At 51.8% G+C, this 17,208-nt stretch overlaps 1 protein-coding gene across 2 annotated transcripts in view; it reads left to right on the top strand.

Annotated features, from left to right (window-relative positions):
* The window catches only part of ACOT11 (acyl-CoA thioesterase 11), a 61,774-nt gene that overhangs the window by 20,883 nt on the left and 23,683 nt on the right, over positions 1-17,208 (top strand). For both annotated transcript variants that reach the window (XM_050803110.1, XM_050803114.1), the window contains exons 2-3: positions 14,240-14,447; positions 15,420-15,489. In XM_050803110.1, coding sequence (XP_050659067.1) covers positions 14,240-14,447; positions 15,420-15,489 — 278 coding nt within the window. The remainder of the gene's footprint in view (positions 1-14,239; positions 14,448-15,419; positions 15,490-17,208) is intronic.

Consider the following 17,208-nt stretch of genomic DNA (forward strand, 5'->3'; position numbering starts at 1 on the left):
CTCAGCCTACCGAGTAGCTGGGATTACAGGCACCTGCCACTACACCCAGCTAATTTTTTTGTATTTTTAGTAGTGACAGGGTTTCACCATGTTGGCCAGGCTGGTCTCGAACTCCTGGCCTCAAGTTATCTGCCTGCCTTGGCCTCCCAAAGTGCTTGGGTTACAGGCCTGCCTTGGCTTTTTCACAACATGAAGGGTTGTAGTTTTGGGCATTTCCTATGAGTCAGATCCTGTTCTAAGCACTCTACATGTGTAACCTCATTGAATCTCAACTATGATATTCTCTCTCTCTCTCTCTCTCTCTCTCTCTATTTATTTATTTTTTTAAGAGACAGGGTCTCACTCTGTCACTCAGGCTGGATAACTATGATATTCTTTTTTTTTTTTTTTTTTTTTTTTTTTTTTTGAGACGGAGTCTTGCTGTGTCACCCAGGCTGGAGTGCAATGGCCAGATCTCGGCTCACTGCAAGCTCCGCCTCCCGGGTTCACGCCATTCTCCTGCCTCAGCCTCCCGAGTAGCTGGGACTACAGGCACCCGCCACCTCGCCCGGCTAGTTTTTTTTTTTGTATTTTTTAGTAGAGACGGGGTTTCACCATGTTAGCCAGGATGGTCTCGATCTCCTGACCTCGTGATCCGCCCGTCTCGGCCTCCCAAAGTGCTGGGATTACAGGCTTGAGCCACCGCGCCTGGCCAACTATGATATTCTTATTCCCATTTTACAAATGTGGACATTGAGGTTCATAGTGGCTCAAGTAAAATGGCTTAGGGTTATCTGGCCAGACAGTCTGAAGCCCTTGGGCCTTGCTGCCCTCTTTGCCAGCCCCCATGCCATCCTGTTTTTTTCTTTCTTCTCTCTTTCTCTTCACCCTTCTGATTGTTTCAATAAACCTTTTTGTAGGCTCAAATTCCTCTGAGACAGTGTAGGAAAATATGGGGATGGGAGTGGAATTGGGACAGGTCTGATAGGGCTACTTTGCAGCCAGAGAGCTTGAGGCTGAAGGCGGCATCTGGAGTGTGGATGGTGCCCCGTAGAGAGTTGCTGGCACACCTGCTGAGCGCAGCTGCTTCTGCCAGAGACTAGGCTGTGCTCAGCTCTGGACCTCCTAATGCCCAGATTTGGCAGCTTGGGGCTTAGAAGCAGCCCCACTGGTCAGTGTTTCTCTGCTAAACCTTGTTCTGAGACCTGCTCTGCAACGCCTGCAGTGTAAGGGCTTGCATTCAGTGAGGAGAATCACAGCTCCTCTCCCACCACTCTGCTCTGCCCAGGAATGTTTTCTTGAACACTTCTGGGAAAATGAAAGTGTTGTTGTGTTGTGCAAGGGGAAGCTGGGTAAGGTGGGAAGGAAGAGAGCCAGAGGATGGCAGGCCTGGGCAGGCAGGAGGGCCCTGGGAACCAGGGGGAGTGAGGGGGGTGCTGAGTGGGGAGGTGCTGCTGGAGGGGCTGGGAGAGGGGGCCCCACTTTCTGGGGAGCAAGAGGACATCATCCCCCAGCAGGAGGGGCCCGCAAGACCCTGGAACAGCTGCTGGGGCCTTGAAGGGGCCCACTGGGCTGCTGGTTTCTTGGGGCAGGAAGTCCTGGCTGCAGCCAGAATTTGGCCAGGGAAGCGCAGCTCAGGCAGGAGGAATGTGCACAGTGGGAGAGGTCTGGAGCCTCTCCTCCCTTCCTGCTCACCTCTCTTTTACCAGCTTTGTTCCCTGCCAGCCTCTAGTTTTCTCTCACTCTGACCTCTGCATTGTTCCTTCCCTCCTGTCTTTGCCGCTTTTCCTTTCTCTCTCTCTGACTCTGGTTTCTTCTCCCTTCCCTCTGCTCTTTCTCATTCTCTCTCTCTTGCTCTCTTGAAGGGGAACTGTGATGCCTGTAGCTGCTGTGCCCAGCTCCAGGGTAAATGGAGTTGCTTGCAAGATGGCGGGGCCCGGGTCCATTGCCTGGCCATGGTGACCCAGAGGCAGCACAGGCAGCAGCCTTGGCTGTCTGGCAGGGAGGGCAGGAAAGGGGTCTGAGGAGGGGAGAGGCCGGATCTGTCTTCACAACCCCAGAACAGCTCACCCCACTGTCAGGGCCTGTGGCATGGGGGTGACTGCCTGTGAACGTGGGTTCTGTACTGGGTGCTGTCAAAGCAGCTCCCCTGAGGGGGTCACACGGGAATGGGGGGTCATTCATACTTGGGATCAGACTGCCTGTGTTCTAATCGCTTCTGGTCACTTTCTGGGGTCTGCTGGAGGTAGGGGGTGGGAGGTGGCAAATAACCCCAAGGGAGGAAGCCACAGGGAGGCAGCTAGTGAGTGGGACAGAGGGAAGAACCGGCAGATTTACTCTTCAGCAGAAGGGTCTCCCTTGGAAGGGAGTGAGCCCTCTGCTTCTGGGAGCAAACAAGCTCATGCTGGACAGCCACCAGAGGTAGTGTGGCGGCTGAGATTCCTGCACTTGAGAGGGGCCCATCTAGCTGAACGTGAGGTTTCCTCCCACTCTGAGAGCTGAGGATTTTATAAAGCACAGTTTTCAGCTCCTTCAGAGTTTGCAATTTCCTCACTGACCGTGGCCCAGTGGGACAGTGTTCTGGAAAGTGCCTTGACCCTGGACCATGCTGGAAAAGGGTGCTGGCCTCCTGCAGAGGATATGAGGGTACACGGGGTGGGGAGCTTCTTGGAAGTCCTGGCTCCAGGTGTGGGTCTTGGCCTGGCATGTCTGGGTAAGGAAGGGCCGGTGGCTGTCACAGATGCCTGGGACGCAGCAGCAACTGTCAAACTGCCTGCCAAATGAGAGAGAGACAGTTGTACAAAGTGGTCAAGAAGCCTTAGCTTTTGCGGTAAGCAGACTTGGGTTGATGTCCCAGCTCTGCCCTTTCCTGGCTGTGTGATTTTGTGTGTGTATATGTGCAAGTTAACTTTTCTGAGATTTTGTTTCCCCATCTGTAAAATGGGAATAATAACAACATTCAGGTATTAAGGCTGTGTGATGATTAAAAGAGATAATGCATAAAAATATTCAATACAGGGTAGGCACAGTGGCTCACACCTGTAATCCCAGCACTTTGGGAGGCCAAGGCAGGAGGATCACTTGAGGCTAGGAGTTCGAGATCACCCTGGCTAACATGGTGAAACCCCATCTCTACTAAAAATACAAAGAGTATCCGGGCATGGTGGCACACACCTGTAATCCCAGCTACTTGGGAGGCTAAGGCAGGAGAATAGCTTGAACCCTGGAGGTGGAGGTTGCAGTGAGCCCAGATGGAGCCACTGCATTCCAGCCTGGGTGACAGAGTGAAACTGTCTCCAAAAAGAAAAAAAAAAACAGTGGCTGGGCGTGGTGGCTCACACGTGTAATCCCAGCACTGTGGGAGGCCGAGGCGGGTGGATTATCTGAGGTCAGGAGTTCGAGACCAGCCTGATGAACATGGTGAAAACCCGTCCCTACTAAACACAAAAAAATTAGCCAGGCGTGCTGGCGCGTGCCTGTAATCCCAGCTACTCGGGAGGCTGCGGCAGGAAAATCGCTTGAACCCAGGAGGTGGAGGTTGTGGTGAGCCAGGATTGTGCCATTGCACTCCAGCCTGCGCAACAAGAAACTCCATCTCAAAAAAAAAAAAAAGTTCAGTACAGTGCTTGGCTATATTAATTAAATATACAAGGGAGAATGATTGTTCTCAATCTTACCTGTACACCCACAACTTTCAGTTTTATAAACTGAGGAAGCTGAGTCCGGAGAGGTTGAAACACTTGCTCCTGTTAGGTTGTTAGTTCTGGGCATGCTGCAGGGCAGCGCCCAAACAATATGGAGGAGCTAAACCCAGGGCCACCCAGCCTGACCCCTGTCCTGCAGGTTCCTGTCCATCTGCACACAGGGTCAGACTCTGCTCACACTCTGCAGCCCTGCTGCCCCTTGGCACAGCAGATCCCCTAGGGAACTTCTTGTTCAGTGGCTGTCTCCCCATCTAGACCTTGGCTCTGTGAGGGCGGGGCTCGGGCTTGCCCACACTCCCCGCTCCCTGCAGGCCTGACAGTCTCTCAATACGTGCTGGCATAAAAGGAAAGCAGGACCATGGCAACTTACAAAGCTGTTCACGTTCCCTCCTCTGCACCTCACGATGGTCTGCAAAGTACTTGGGATTCCCATTTTACAGATGAGGAAACTGGTCCGGGGACGGGGGTTGCTCACTTGCTGAATGAATGAATACAGAGAGGGGAAGCAAGTTGCCCAGAGACCTCCCCACCATCCCCACCCACCTCCCCGTACTGAGGGTGGGGCTGGGATTCAAATGCAGTCTACCTGTCTCAAGAACCCACTGTCCCCCCGCAACCCCTCTTCCCACATTTCCGTTTCCCAAAGTGAGAACAAACGCTGCCAGAGTCTGGTTGTTTAGGAAAGACAAGTCCCCATCCAGCCCAGCTGCTGCGTCCTCTCCAGCCTCCTTGACACCGCTCCCTCACGTGTGCACAGAACTGCACAGTTAGCCAGGTGCCTTTAGGTTCTCTCCTTTCATCCGCATGCAGCTCTTGCATGGAGCTGGGTGGGAGTGCTTGTCCTTCTTTAACCAAGGAGGAAACAGCTTCTCAATAACTTGCCCAAAGTATGCCTAATTAAGCCCTTTCACTTAAGACCTTAGACAGAGAGCTCCCTGGGCCTCAGTTTCTCCACCCATACAACCAAGCAGGTGTAATCAGTCTGCAAAGCCCTACTCACCTCATAGTGCCGAGGAAAGGGCTGCGCTCAAGCTCTGGCTGGGGACCTTAGGCAGGACTTGAGATGTCTCCGAGCGCGGGTTCCCTGTGTACCTCACCAGTGATAGCACCTCACATATTTGCTCATGGGTCAAATGAGATGTGAATGGGAAAGCATTCAGGAAATGCCCTCCCTACTCCCCCAGGCCCCTGGTGGTCACCTCTGGGACAGGGGGAGTTCTCAAGATGACCTGCAGAGGGTAGGTGTCAGGTTTCAGACAAGGTTATTTTTACCCTTGGGGGTGGAGGGAGGCAGGTGACATTTGGACTCACAGTTCTAGAATGGGGTGAGGGGGCAGGGATGGGAGCAGGGCCTCTAGTGGATAACCTTGTCTGACCTCAAGGTCCATATTCTCCCTGCCAGCGTGGGGTGACACTAGTGAGAACTGGGAACGCACTGAAAAAAATCTCATGCGTTTGGTCCACAGCGACTAGGCTCTGTCCCCTCTGGGCCCTGGAGATACCAGAAGTAGAAAGAGAGGGTTTCTGCATTGTAGATCTTCTGGTCTGGTGTCAAATTCCCCCACAATTAATTGAACCTTGTCACAATGGAGAGCACTGCAGAAACCAGGTACACAGGTGCCCGGGGTGCTGAGGGATAAGGAGCATTACAGAGATGGCAGAGCAGGACAAGTGTTCCAGACAGAGGGAGTGGCACAGGCAAAGGCCCAGTGCTGGGAGATGGCAAGCTGCACTTGAGGACCTGAAAGAAAGCCAGTATAGCTGGGTCACACCGTGGTGCTATATAGGACCACGAGGTTCATGTCTGCTGTGTGTGCAGTAATGGAACAATGCACCAAAACAGCAGGAACTGTAGCAGAGAAAGTTTCATAATCAAAAGGCAGCCAAACAAGGAGGTGGGAGAGAACCTCAAATCCACCTTCCTGGGGAGTTTCTTGGACTAGGGTATTTAAAGGAATTTGGAGGAGCTGGGGGTTGCTTATTGGCCGGGGAGTGAGGGGTGGAGTCATGAGACAGGGAAAGGAAGAAACTGCATTCTTGTGTTGAGTTGCTTCTTTGGACGGAGTCTTTAGACTGGCTGGTGACAGTGGACCCATTGAAATGCAGGATTTGGGGCTGGGTGCAGTGGCTCACGCCTATAATCCCAGCACTTTGGGAAGCTGAGGTGGGCAGATGGCTTGAGCTCAGGAGCTCCAGACCAGCCTGGGCAACAAAAAATTAGCTGGACATGGTAGCACGTGCCTGCAGTCCCAGCAACTCTGGAGGCTGAGGTGGGAGGATCACCTGAGCCTGGGAGGTGGAGGCTGCAGTGAACTGAGGTCACACCACTGCACTCCAGCCTAGGTGACAGAGCAAGACCTCAAAAACAAAACAAAACAAAACAAAACAAAAAAACAAAGAAAAAAAAACAAGGCAGGATTTTGTAAATATCTCAAAATAGAAACTTTGAGGTTTTTTTTAATGTTAGAGATGTTATCTGTAAAAGTTAGGACCTTGTAAAAGTTAGGGGCTATGTGACTTTTAAGCAATAAGTAGCTATAAGAAAGTGGGCTATAGGGTAAGCTGGTTAATGCTTAGCTATGCTTTACTTACAGCTTACACTCTTGTTAAAAACTTAGCAATTCAGCTTGATTAATTTTGTGAGGATGGCTTCAGTATGAGCGAGACTGGAGGTGTGGGCAGGGGTGGTCCATGAAGGGCCTCAGAGACCTTGTTAAGGAGTTCTTCCTGTAAGCCAAACCCTTTTAGGATTGGAAAGAATCTTAGAGACTCTCTGGTTAAATACCCTATTTGACAGATGAGGAAACTAAGGCCTAGATATCTAATAATAAAACTCACCTTTTTACAATCACTTACCATGTGTCAGAGACCAGGCTATACACTCTGCTTTCTGCTTTCACCATATTTTGCCCTTAAAATATAACTGGCATTTAACATCTTATTTAATTTAAATTACCAGACTGACTTGATATGTGCCAAAAATATTTTCTCTTAATAATTAAAAAATTAATTAATTGAAGTAAAATTCACATAATGTAAACGTAACCATTTTAAAGTGGCCAGTTCTGTGGTATTCAGCACATTCATGGTGTTGTACAGCCACCACCTCTGTCTAGCTCTGAAAATTTCCATCACACCAAAGCCCTGCAATCCCTTACTCATTAGGTAGTTTTTCCCCATTTCCCTCTGCCCCCAGCCCCTGGCCACCACCAGTCAACTTTTTGTTTCTGTGGATTTATCCAATAATATGGATACACACAATATATGACTTTTTGTGTCTGGTGTGTTTCACTTAGTATATCTTTTTGAAATTCATCTATGTTTTATCATATATCAGTACTTCATTTATTTTTATGTCTGAATAACCATTCATTTAAGATACATATATAGATATACACAAATACCACAATTTGCTCATATATTCATTTATTAATGGATATTTGGGCTGTTTCCAACTTTTGCTTGCTGTGAATAGTGCTGCTGTGAACATGTGTGTGCATGTATTTGTACTTGTTTTAGTTATTTTGGGTATATAACTAGCAGTGGAATTGCTGGGTCATGTGGTATTTCTATGTTTAACTTTTTGAAGAACTGCTAAACTGTTTTTCATGGCACCTCAACCATTTTACATTCCCACCAGTAATGTACAAGGGTCCCGTGAATTTCCTGGCAGCAGGCCCAGGCCAGAGACCTCACGTGACTGTGAGGCTGGAGCAAAGCCGCCTGTGTACTGCCCCACGCAGCTCTGGTCCTGTTCCTCTTTCCAAGTTTTTCAGTAGCAAACAGCCCTGTGTACTGGTTTTTCTCCCATTCTACATGTCCTTGGTTCCTTGGGATCCCTCTCGGGGCTGCATGAGCCAGGCACCAGGGGTCATGATGCTTCAACCTATCCAGGCTGTGCAGGGAGAGCTCTCTCCTTCCTTTGACACTTAGAAGTCCTGTGTCAACAGTACCAGTTCTGTGAGTGGGGCTGTCACATATGCAGACTCCTTTCTGACCCCCATACCAAGGAAGATGCCAAGGTGACAAGGGGAACAAACACACTGGCCTGGCAGTGCTGGAACAAACACACTGGCCTTAAGAATCGGGCTCAGCCTTAGCCTGGTGACCCTAAACAGCAATGGCAGGGTCTGGGTCAGCAAGACATAGCTGTCTCCATGCAATGTTGGAATGAGTGTCTCCAGTCTCTTATTGCTGATGGGAATCTTGTGAAAGGACCTGCATCTCCTGGACAAACCGAGATACCCATGGCAGTGCAGGCCCCACCGCCTGAAAAGCCATCACACTACTTGACTGACCACGTCAGCACGATGGATAAACCTCAAGCCTTTTAGGTTAACTCCTGTCTGCCACAGATTCTTGGGAAAAGATATCATCTTTCTAAATCCAGATTCACAGGCAGATGACAGTCCATGACCTGAATAACCTCTTAGTGAAGATTTTCAGATTCTCACCAGGAATTCAGATTTAGGCGGAGAAAGTTTTTTTTTTTTATTTTATTTTATTTTATTTATTTATTTTTTATTATGACCTCTATCCAGGCCTTCTTTCCTTGGATGCAAAATCAGTGTGGTAGAAAGGAGAATGAACAACAAGCATATTGTGGTACTAGTGAAAGAAGCACCTACCATTTGGAAGCCCAAAGGGGAGTGTTTATTTTTTTAATTTTTATTTTCACTTGTAAAAATAAAATATTTAATTTATGATCTTGAAAAAAAAAAACCAAAAAAACAAAAACAAGAATTGCTGGGGTAATACATATGAGAACTGCTAGCATAGGACCTGAGACTTAGTAGGTGTTCAATAACTGTTCACCAAGTGAATACATATAGGAGGAGCTTCATAAAAATGTTGGTTCAATTCTCTACCTTTCCAGCTCCCAAATCTTGAAGAATGTTAAGTGTGAACACACTCAGTAGCTAAAGGAAAATTAAGATTTTCCCTTTTTTTTGAAAAATCTATTTTTTTAAAAAAATAGAATGAAGATATGATCTAATATTATATGACAATCAGAAGCCTGTGAAACAGCCCCCTGATATCCTTCCTCTTACCCCTGGGGCTAGCTTTGAGGACATATGCTCCCTCTTTTACCCATAAGTTTGCTGCCCACCACTACTACCCTTTTTTGCCTTGTCTGCTGGGAACCTCAAGGCCAATGTAGCTCTCTTTGGCAGCATCTGGATTCATAACAATCCTCTTCTCTCTTATTTGGTTCCTTAACTTTATTTGTTTGCATTTTGGTTCCTAGTGCACGTGCATCCTGTGTGTGTCCCGGGTGTGTGTGTAAGCTGCTTCAGAGCCTTTTTTGGGACGAAGGTAGAGAATAGGCCAAAAGAGGAGATTTGGAATGTTGACACATACTCCTGCCTTGCTGGTGGGGAAAGCGCCAGGAGGCTGCCCTTCGGTTTCTCTGAGAGGCTGGGGGAGGGGAAGGGGGCTGGGGCCACCTTTGTGGGGACAGAGCATGGAATTTAGTCAGCTCCCTCACACTGCTCAGAGTGACCTGGTTCAGACAATGGGGCCTTTCATGGGGCCTGGCCCACAGCTCCGGGGTGGGTGCAAGGCCCCTTCTCCCTGCCCGCCCCTGGGGCCCGCCTTCTAGTACCTTGTGAGAGGCAGGGGCGGGAGAGTGGGAGGAACAGGGGCTTTGCAGTTTTGCACCCTGGGTTTGAAGCCCTGCTCCATAATCACCGGCTTTTTGAATTCTCACAGAACCTCTCAAACAAGCTCGTAATTTTGCCCTGCACAGGGTTGCTGGGAGGCTCTGGTGAGCTCATGGGTAGAAAGCACTGTGGCAACAGTCTACTTTGAACTATGTTTGGGTCCCTCCCAGCTGTGTGTCTGTAGGAAGCACAGACTCAGCTTTGTAATGCTAATTGTAAGCACTCAATACATGTTAACCACAGGGTATATGTGTGCTAGGAGCTTCATATACTTGGTGTTGTTTAATTTCCTCTCTATGATGATTCTTGGAAGTGAGTATAATAATCCAATTTTTACAGACAGGAAACCGAGGCCCATAGAGGTGGAGCAGCTTGCTCAAGGTTATCCAAGTTAGTTGTGGAACTGGACTTGAACTCAAGCTAGGCTGATGCCCAAGGCCTGTGCATAGCCTGTGTCATGGTGGGTTACTCCAGAGGTCACCCAGGCCTGCTCCTCCCCTTCAGGGCAGGTAGGTCTCCTTTGCACCAGGCCTGTTGCTCCAGATGGAGCCTGCAGTCACTGTGATCGCAGCCGGCTTATTACTGTAGTCCATGCCTTCTCCAGGAGTCTTCCATGGTTTCTGGGGACCTCTTGGCCTGGCCCCCAAGCCCCTCTCCCTCTGTCTCTGCCCATCCGGGTATGTGGAGCATTTTCCCACCTGCTCTCATTTGCCCCAGTGTTCACATCACCTGAACCCTTTACCCTGACATTCCCATCACCTGAACCACAGCCGTTCTGTTTCTCCTTTTTGCTGTTCCTTATGACCTCTCTGCACCTCAGACTTTCCTCCCACTGCGAGTCTCAGCTCTCAGGCCATTAGTCTTTTCCTTTCTGTCTTCCATGGGCATTTATTTAGCTCTGACTCTGTGCCAGGCCTGTGTCCCTGTCCTGTGGAAGCATCTGTCTGATGGGGGTGGCAACTATGAGGACAGTGACTACCCAGCTTGGTCAGTGCCGTGATGGAGATGGTGAGGCTGCAGGGGCATTGTAACTCTCCCTGGGGAAGAGAGACGCAGCATGAGGAAGGGCTCACTTAGCAGACGGGGAAGATAAAGGGATTCTAGGTGGAAGCGGCACCTTCGTGGTGGGGGAAGACAGCGGGAGTGAGAGTGGTGCTCTCAGGAAATGCATATGGTCTGGAGCTGAGAGAGTGGCTGCTAGGGTGAGTGGCAGGAGCTACAGTGGCTGGTTCTTGATCCTGAGAGCAGTGGGGAGCCATCAAAGAGTCTTGAGCAGGGGAAGTACCTGGTGAGGCTTGCTCTTTAGAAAGGTCTGTGTGCGCCTAAGGGGCAGAGCAAAGTCCCATGGGGTGGAGTTATGAGGACCAGGTCTCCCCGAAAGGCAGGACGTAGTAAGCAGTAGTTGTTGAGTTGGATTTGCTTTTTGGAAGGATCCCTCTGGTGCTGTGTGGAGGCTGGAAGGAGTTAGACCAGAGGCCTGTTTAAGGTCGAATCATTGGGACTTGGATACTGGGCAGAGGGAGGATACCAAGGTGAAGCCTTGGGCCTGTTTCCAGCCCCAGTAGCCTGCGGGCCTGTTGTCAACTTGCCTAGAAGGAGCCATGACCCAGGGGGGCTTATCTTGGCTCCCCCACAGCTGGGTGGCCCTGGGCCAGCTTTTCCCTCTGTGCCTTAGTCCCCCAGGCTGTGAAGGGCTTGGGTGAGGGGGTCTCTCCTGCCCTGACCCCGCAGGTCTGTGACATGACTCTGGCTCAGGAGGAGGGACACAGAGCCCATGGTGTGGCAAGCTGGGGCCTAGTCTAGCATGATCAACTCTGGCCAGGTCTGCCAGGGCCTGGGGCCAGCACTTGGCACAGCTGCTGTCTGAGAGGGCCTGTCTCCGACCTCTGGGTGCCCTCCTACCCTTGCAGTAGTTCAGCCCCCGCCACCCTGGCAGCTCTCTTGGCTCAGCCTGCCTGTCCTCCCAGGCCACGACTCCATCCAGGGCCTCTGCTCTCCCTGTGACTGGCCCTGGGAGGAGTGGCCCAGCTCTGGAGCCCCATTGGCCAAACCTTGCCTGGGCTGCACACATCCCTGCCTCCCAGGCTGGCTGCCTGCCCACCTTGGGACTAAGAGGCCTGGCCTGGCCTGCCCTAATGTGGGCAGACTGCCTTGGAGCCCAAGGAAGGAGTGGAGTCTGAAAGGCTATGCCTGGGGCCACCTGCTGCCCTGTCTCTGCCGCCTGTGCTCCAGCCCAGGGCTTCTGCACCCCTCTCTTTGAGGGGAGTGGTGGGGACAACAACTGCGAGGCTTGTCTCTCAGTGTGCTTCAGGGGCCCTGCTCAGAGGCGCACACAGTATTTCCATTCTGACAGGGTTCTAGAGCTTCCTCACTGGGAATCTCAGCTGGGTGTGCAAATTCCAGGCTGAGTTAGGTCCCAGACTCCTGGAACCAGGGATACCTTAGGGACTAGCAATTCTCTGTCCTACCTGGTGAGTGACAGATGTAGCTTGGGAAGGGAGAGACCCTGCTCAGAATCACACAGCACCCGAGGGACACAGCTAGAATTTGAACTCAAGTCCATCTCTGGTTGTCCCTCCACAAACCTTTGACAATGTCCTCCTGTGTGCCAGGCCCCTCTAGGCCCAATTTGTCGTTGTATTCTCCATGTTTGGCCCAGGGCCCCGTACGGAGGAAGTGTTTGGTGAATGAATAAGTGAATGAATGAACCAGTGAGCAGGGCACAGATCTTGGCTCCTATGGCATAGGGTCCAACAGAAAGGTAAGGACTCCTGATTCACAGAACAGGAAACAGGAGCGCATGGGAGGAGGGGTCGACCAAGTGAGAAGCAGAGAGAGGACCAGAGCTCAGGCATCATGACTGCTGGTCCAGGGCTGTGTCCATGTTCCCTTGTTGGTGAAATGGGTCAGTAGTTCTCATTCTCATCCTTGTGAGGACTCAGAAAGGTGGACGTGCCCAGGCTGGTAAAGCGGGGACATTGTGTGTGGGCGTCCCTGTGTGTGTGTCCAGACTGCCCAAAACCCCAGGCAGTCTACCCTAGGCGGTCTGCCCCAGGTGGTCTGCCCCAGGCAGTCTGCCCCTTTTGGTCTGCCCAGGTGCCCTCTGCAAGTGGGCATTGTCTCCCCATTTCCTCAGCTCTCTCTAGGGCTTCTTTCTGGAATTTCTTCCCAGTACCCCTGACTGTGGGAGGGGTTTGGGAAGAGTGTGGGCAAATGGAGTCTTGCCTACCTCCTCCCTCTACCCGCTCCCACACCCGGAAAGCCAGCCACCCGTATCCATGCAGGCCCCCAGTGCACCACCAAGCAGGAAGTGCCTTGGCAGTGGTTACCATGGCGACGGGTCCTGCTGCTTGAACCACATCAGCCTTCCAGCTACCTGTGAGAGCCTGTAAGCCAGGCAGCCTGGCACCCTGTAGGCCTCCACCCAGGCTGAGAGCTCCTGGGATGGCTGCCCTCCTGTCTCCCCTTGGTGCCCAGCCTCCTGCCCAGGGGCTCTTGGGAATAAACAGTGTTTCTGGGAACCCATAAGCCGTTCTGGGTCAGGCAGGCCTGGTTCAAATCCTGGTTCTACCACGTAGGGGTCAGTGACCTTGAACAAGCTACCTCGGTGCATTTGGAATTGATTGAATTAGCTACGGGAGGCTCATCGGTGGGAATTGTCTATGGAGTATAGACCAGGTGCAAGAGCTGCCACGGCCATCATCCTGCAGCCGTGGCAGGCTCGCCATTGGGCCATGGTGCTCTTTGCCAGTACAGTCAAGCCCAGGCCCTGGACTCCTCATCTCAGCCCCAGGAGGCCCTGCAAGCAGTGTAGTATTGGGGGTAGGAGTTCAGACTGCAGCAGACCTCTGGGGTCACAGCTGAGCTTTGTCACTTACTTGGGCTCCTCATCTGTAGGATGAGGATAATAATGCATCTGTCTCATAGGTTTGTTGTGAGGATAAAATTGGATTAGTACACATATAGTGCTTGTAAAAATATGTGACACCTAAGCGCTATATAAACATTAGTGGCAACTGTCATCACCACCACACAATTGGCATTGGCCATGAGAATCGGAACCCATATGCCTGTCCCTCCTCATTTTTCTCACACATGCAGGTGTGCCCAGCTCTTGAGTTCATGGTCTACTTAGGGATGGCAGGCTGCTAGCCCCTTCCCTCTTCCTCCCTTCCAAAGGACTGATGGGCACACCCCACCTCTTCTGCCTGCAGAGTAAGACATGCTGGCTCCAAGCAGAAACCCCGGCTCTAATTCATGAGTTGGAGAATTTTCTCAGCCAGTTTTCCAGCTGGCAGCTGCTGTACCCAGCCCTGGATCAGACAGCTGGTCAGTGACTGCCCACGGCCCTCCCCGTCAATAGATCCAAGTGCTAGACATTAGCAGGCCACAGAGGCTGTCCTGATGGCCTCTGAAGATGGAGGGAGCCCAAGAAAGGAGCCCTTTGGGGATGAAATCAGAGCAGCTTCTTGAAACACTGTATTAGGAACAGTTCCCTGGGCTTGACCGCTAAGGAGCTCTCTAGGCCTCCCTGCACCGAGAGGGGACTCTTTCCAGAACGAAGGTAAATCTAAGGCAACACTTTAAAAAGTTGGCCCAGGAGCTGAAACGAGGACTGACTTCTCCGCATGGTTTTGTCTCCACTGCCCCACTCGGGTGCAAGGCCGTGTTCATGTGCAGTTCTTGGCCAAAAGGAAACTTGGCAGAAGCAGCATCCACAGATTCCCTGGGATCCAAGACCATGGGCTGCAGGGTGGTGACCACTCTCTCGTTGGGGTCTGGTGGGAGGTGGCTCTAGGTACTCTCTTTCCCCCAGACCCTGAGTTCTCAGGGCTGGACAGACCTGGGAGACCCTGCAGCAAGCAGACCTCTCTGTCCCCATCTGTCCCCCAGGGGTTGGCCTCTGTGTTCTCCAGTCGCACATCCCGGAAGTCAGCCTCACGTGCAGGGAACGACAGTGCCATGGCAGACGGCGAAGGATACCGGAACCCCACGGAGGTGCAGATGAGCCAGCTGGTACTGCCCTGCCACACCAACCAACGCGGCGAGCTGAGTGTCGGGCAGCTGCTCAAGTGGATTGACACCACGGCCTGCCTGTCCGGTGAGGCTGCGCTCCTCATGGCTCCCCACCTGCCCCTCAGGCCCATAGCAGGGGCTGTGCTTTCAGAGATGGTCACTGTCCACCTAAGTGCCACACTTGTTTCTCATCTTGGCCTTTGCTCATGCTGGTCCATCTGTCTGAAATGCCCTTTCCGACGTCTCAACGCTCAGCACAGCCCACCTCTCTCTTACTCAGACCCCCTCAGCCCTGAGTGTTGGTCCCAGGCCCTAAGTCCCTGCCTCAACACAGTGCAGCCTTTCACATGGCTGCTTCAGATTGGCTCGGAGATGCTGTTGAGCAAAGCCCATGACTGCCTGCCTTGCGGCGCTCCTTCCCTTGAGTTGAGGTGCACCAGACCGAGCCCATTTCATTTCATTCCTTTTGTTGCACCGGTGTTCTCCAACCCACAGAGCTCACAGCCTGGTGGGGTGGGGGTGGGGGACAGGCACGTGACCTGACTGTCCCCCAGCACTGTTTCAGAGGCCCTGACCCAGGCCTGGGGGCAGGGAAGGGATTCCTGAAGGGCTAAGGCACCTGAGTGGAGTCCTGAGGGTGAGAATGACTCAGGCAGGGAACAGGTGGTTGAAGGGACGGGGGCTCCAGAAGGCTGAGAAGCAGGCCAGTGTGGCATGATCACTCATTCAACAGCTACTTACTGAGTGTATACTATGTGCCAGACACTGTTCCAGGACTGGGGTACTGCAATGAACAAGACAGGCAAAAATCCTCGTCCTCAAGTAATTTACACTCTAGTGGGAGGAAGAGAAAATAGACATGAAAAGCAGATATACAGAAAAGGGTCAAGGGTGGTGTCCATGGTGAGGGAGCATAAGGAAGGGTGGTGGCAGGATGTGGTGGGAGTTGTGGCCTTGACTTGGGCGGCTGGAGAAGCCTCTTGAGGAGGTACCATCTGAGCAGAAGCCTGTAGTGGGGGGAGGCTACTAATGTCTGGCTTTCTTCTCCTGACACCAGCGGAGAGGCACGCTGGCTGCCCCTGTGTCACAGCTTCCATGGATGACATCTATTTTGAGCACACCATTAGGTAAGTAGCCCCTCTGCGTTAGGGTCCTCTGGTCTCTCTCCCATCAGCCTGGGGCCCGTGCTCCTGACTCCCTGCCTGGTCAGCCTGTGTGCTGCCTGGAGCCTGACTCAACTGACTGAAAATGAGATGGGGGCAGCCTCTGGGGAAGCATGAACACCTCTGCAATGTTTCTGGGGGCTAGGAGTTGACCAGCTGTTCAGTGCGGTGGGTGGGTGGGTGTTCCCTCAGCCAGGGTGTGGCCGAGATAGCATTGTGGGGTGCTGCGTGACTTTGGGGAAGTCAATCTCTCTCTCTGGGCCTCAGTTTTCTCATCTGCAAAATGGAAGGGGTTAGACTTAATCAGTGAATGCCTTTTTGAGCTTGGGCATTCTCTTTGGGTCCTTGGTCATTGGGCTATAGGGAGGCCCCTAGACAAGGTGCGTTGGCCAAGTCTGAGCCAGAAGCTTGGGCCATCAACCTCTGCTCACATACTTCCAGGGATGAGGAGCTCAGTACCTCAATAACAAAGTAGCCTTTTTTCTTTCTTTTTTTTGGAGAAGGAGTCTCCCTCTGTCACCCAGGCTGGAATGCAATGACATGATCTTGGTTCACTACAATCTCTGCCTCCCAGGTTTAAGCAATTCTTGTGCCTCAGCCTCATGAGTAGCTGGGATTACAGGTGCCTGCCACAAGGCCCAGCTAATTTTTTTGTATTTTTAGTAGAGTCGGGATTTCACCATGTTGGCCAGGCTGGTCTCGATCTCCTGACCTTAGGTGATCCACTCGCCCTGGCCTCCCAAAGCACTGGGATTACAGGCATGAGCCACCGCACCTGGCCTTTTCTTTTCTTTTTTTTTTTTTATGGCTGTACAGAATAGAAGAATATTCATCACACACACTGGGCTTTGCCTCCCCATAGCTTTGCCCATAGATCCTGCTTCTGGGATCCAAGGAGCAGGCTGAGCCCTTGGCTCAGGACAGGCTGCAGGGTCACACACAGAGCTCTTGTCTCTGGACCTGATCCTAAACTCATTAGCACTACTAGGACGTCAAGTGCCAAGGGCTTATTTGGGACTCACTGGGTGCTCAGTGTGTCACCATTAAGGAAGAAGACTGGCCAGCCTCTGTACTCACTCCTTCAGTCGTCAGTCATTCCCTCACCACACACTTAACATTAGATGAGCACCTTTTCCGGACCAGGGGCCTTGCTGAGACTGGGCATGCAAAGTCCACTGGAGCACAGCCTCTTCCCCGGAACTCCCAATCTTCAGGGGAGGCAGATGTAGGAACGTTATTCAATTCGCAGTGAGAAATTCTGTGCAATAATGGGCTCTGGGCCAGGTGGGGTGGCTCACGCCTGTAATCTCAGCACTTTGGGAAGCCTAGGCAGGTGGATCACGAGGTCAGGAGTTCAAGACCAGCCTGGCCAACATGGTGAAACCCCATCTTTACTGAAAATACAAAAAACTAGCCGGGTTTGGTGGTAGGCACCTGTATCCGAGTAGCTGAGGCAGAGAATTGCTTGAATCTGGGAGGTGGAGGTTGCAGTGAGCTGAGGTCACACCACTGCACTCCAGCCTGCCAGCTTGGGCGAGAGGGCGAGCGAGCGAGCCTCTGTCTCAAAAAAAAAGGGCTCTGCTTTGTAATTTTTTTTCGTTGTTGTTGAGACAGAGTCTTGCTCTGTTGCCCAAGCTGGAGTGCAATGATGTGATCTTGGCTCACTGCAACCTCCACCTCCCG

Source organism: Macaca thibetana, chromosome 1, assembly GCF_024542745.1.
Source record: "Macaca thibetana thibetana isolate TM-01 chromosome 1, ASM2454274v1, whole genome shotgun sequence".
NCBI classification, from domain to species: Eukaryota; Metazoa; Chordata; class Mammalia; order Primates; family Cercopithecidae; genus Macaca; species Macaca thibetana.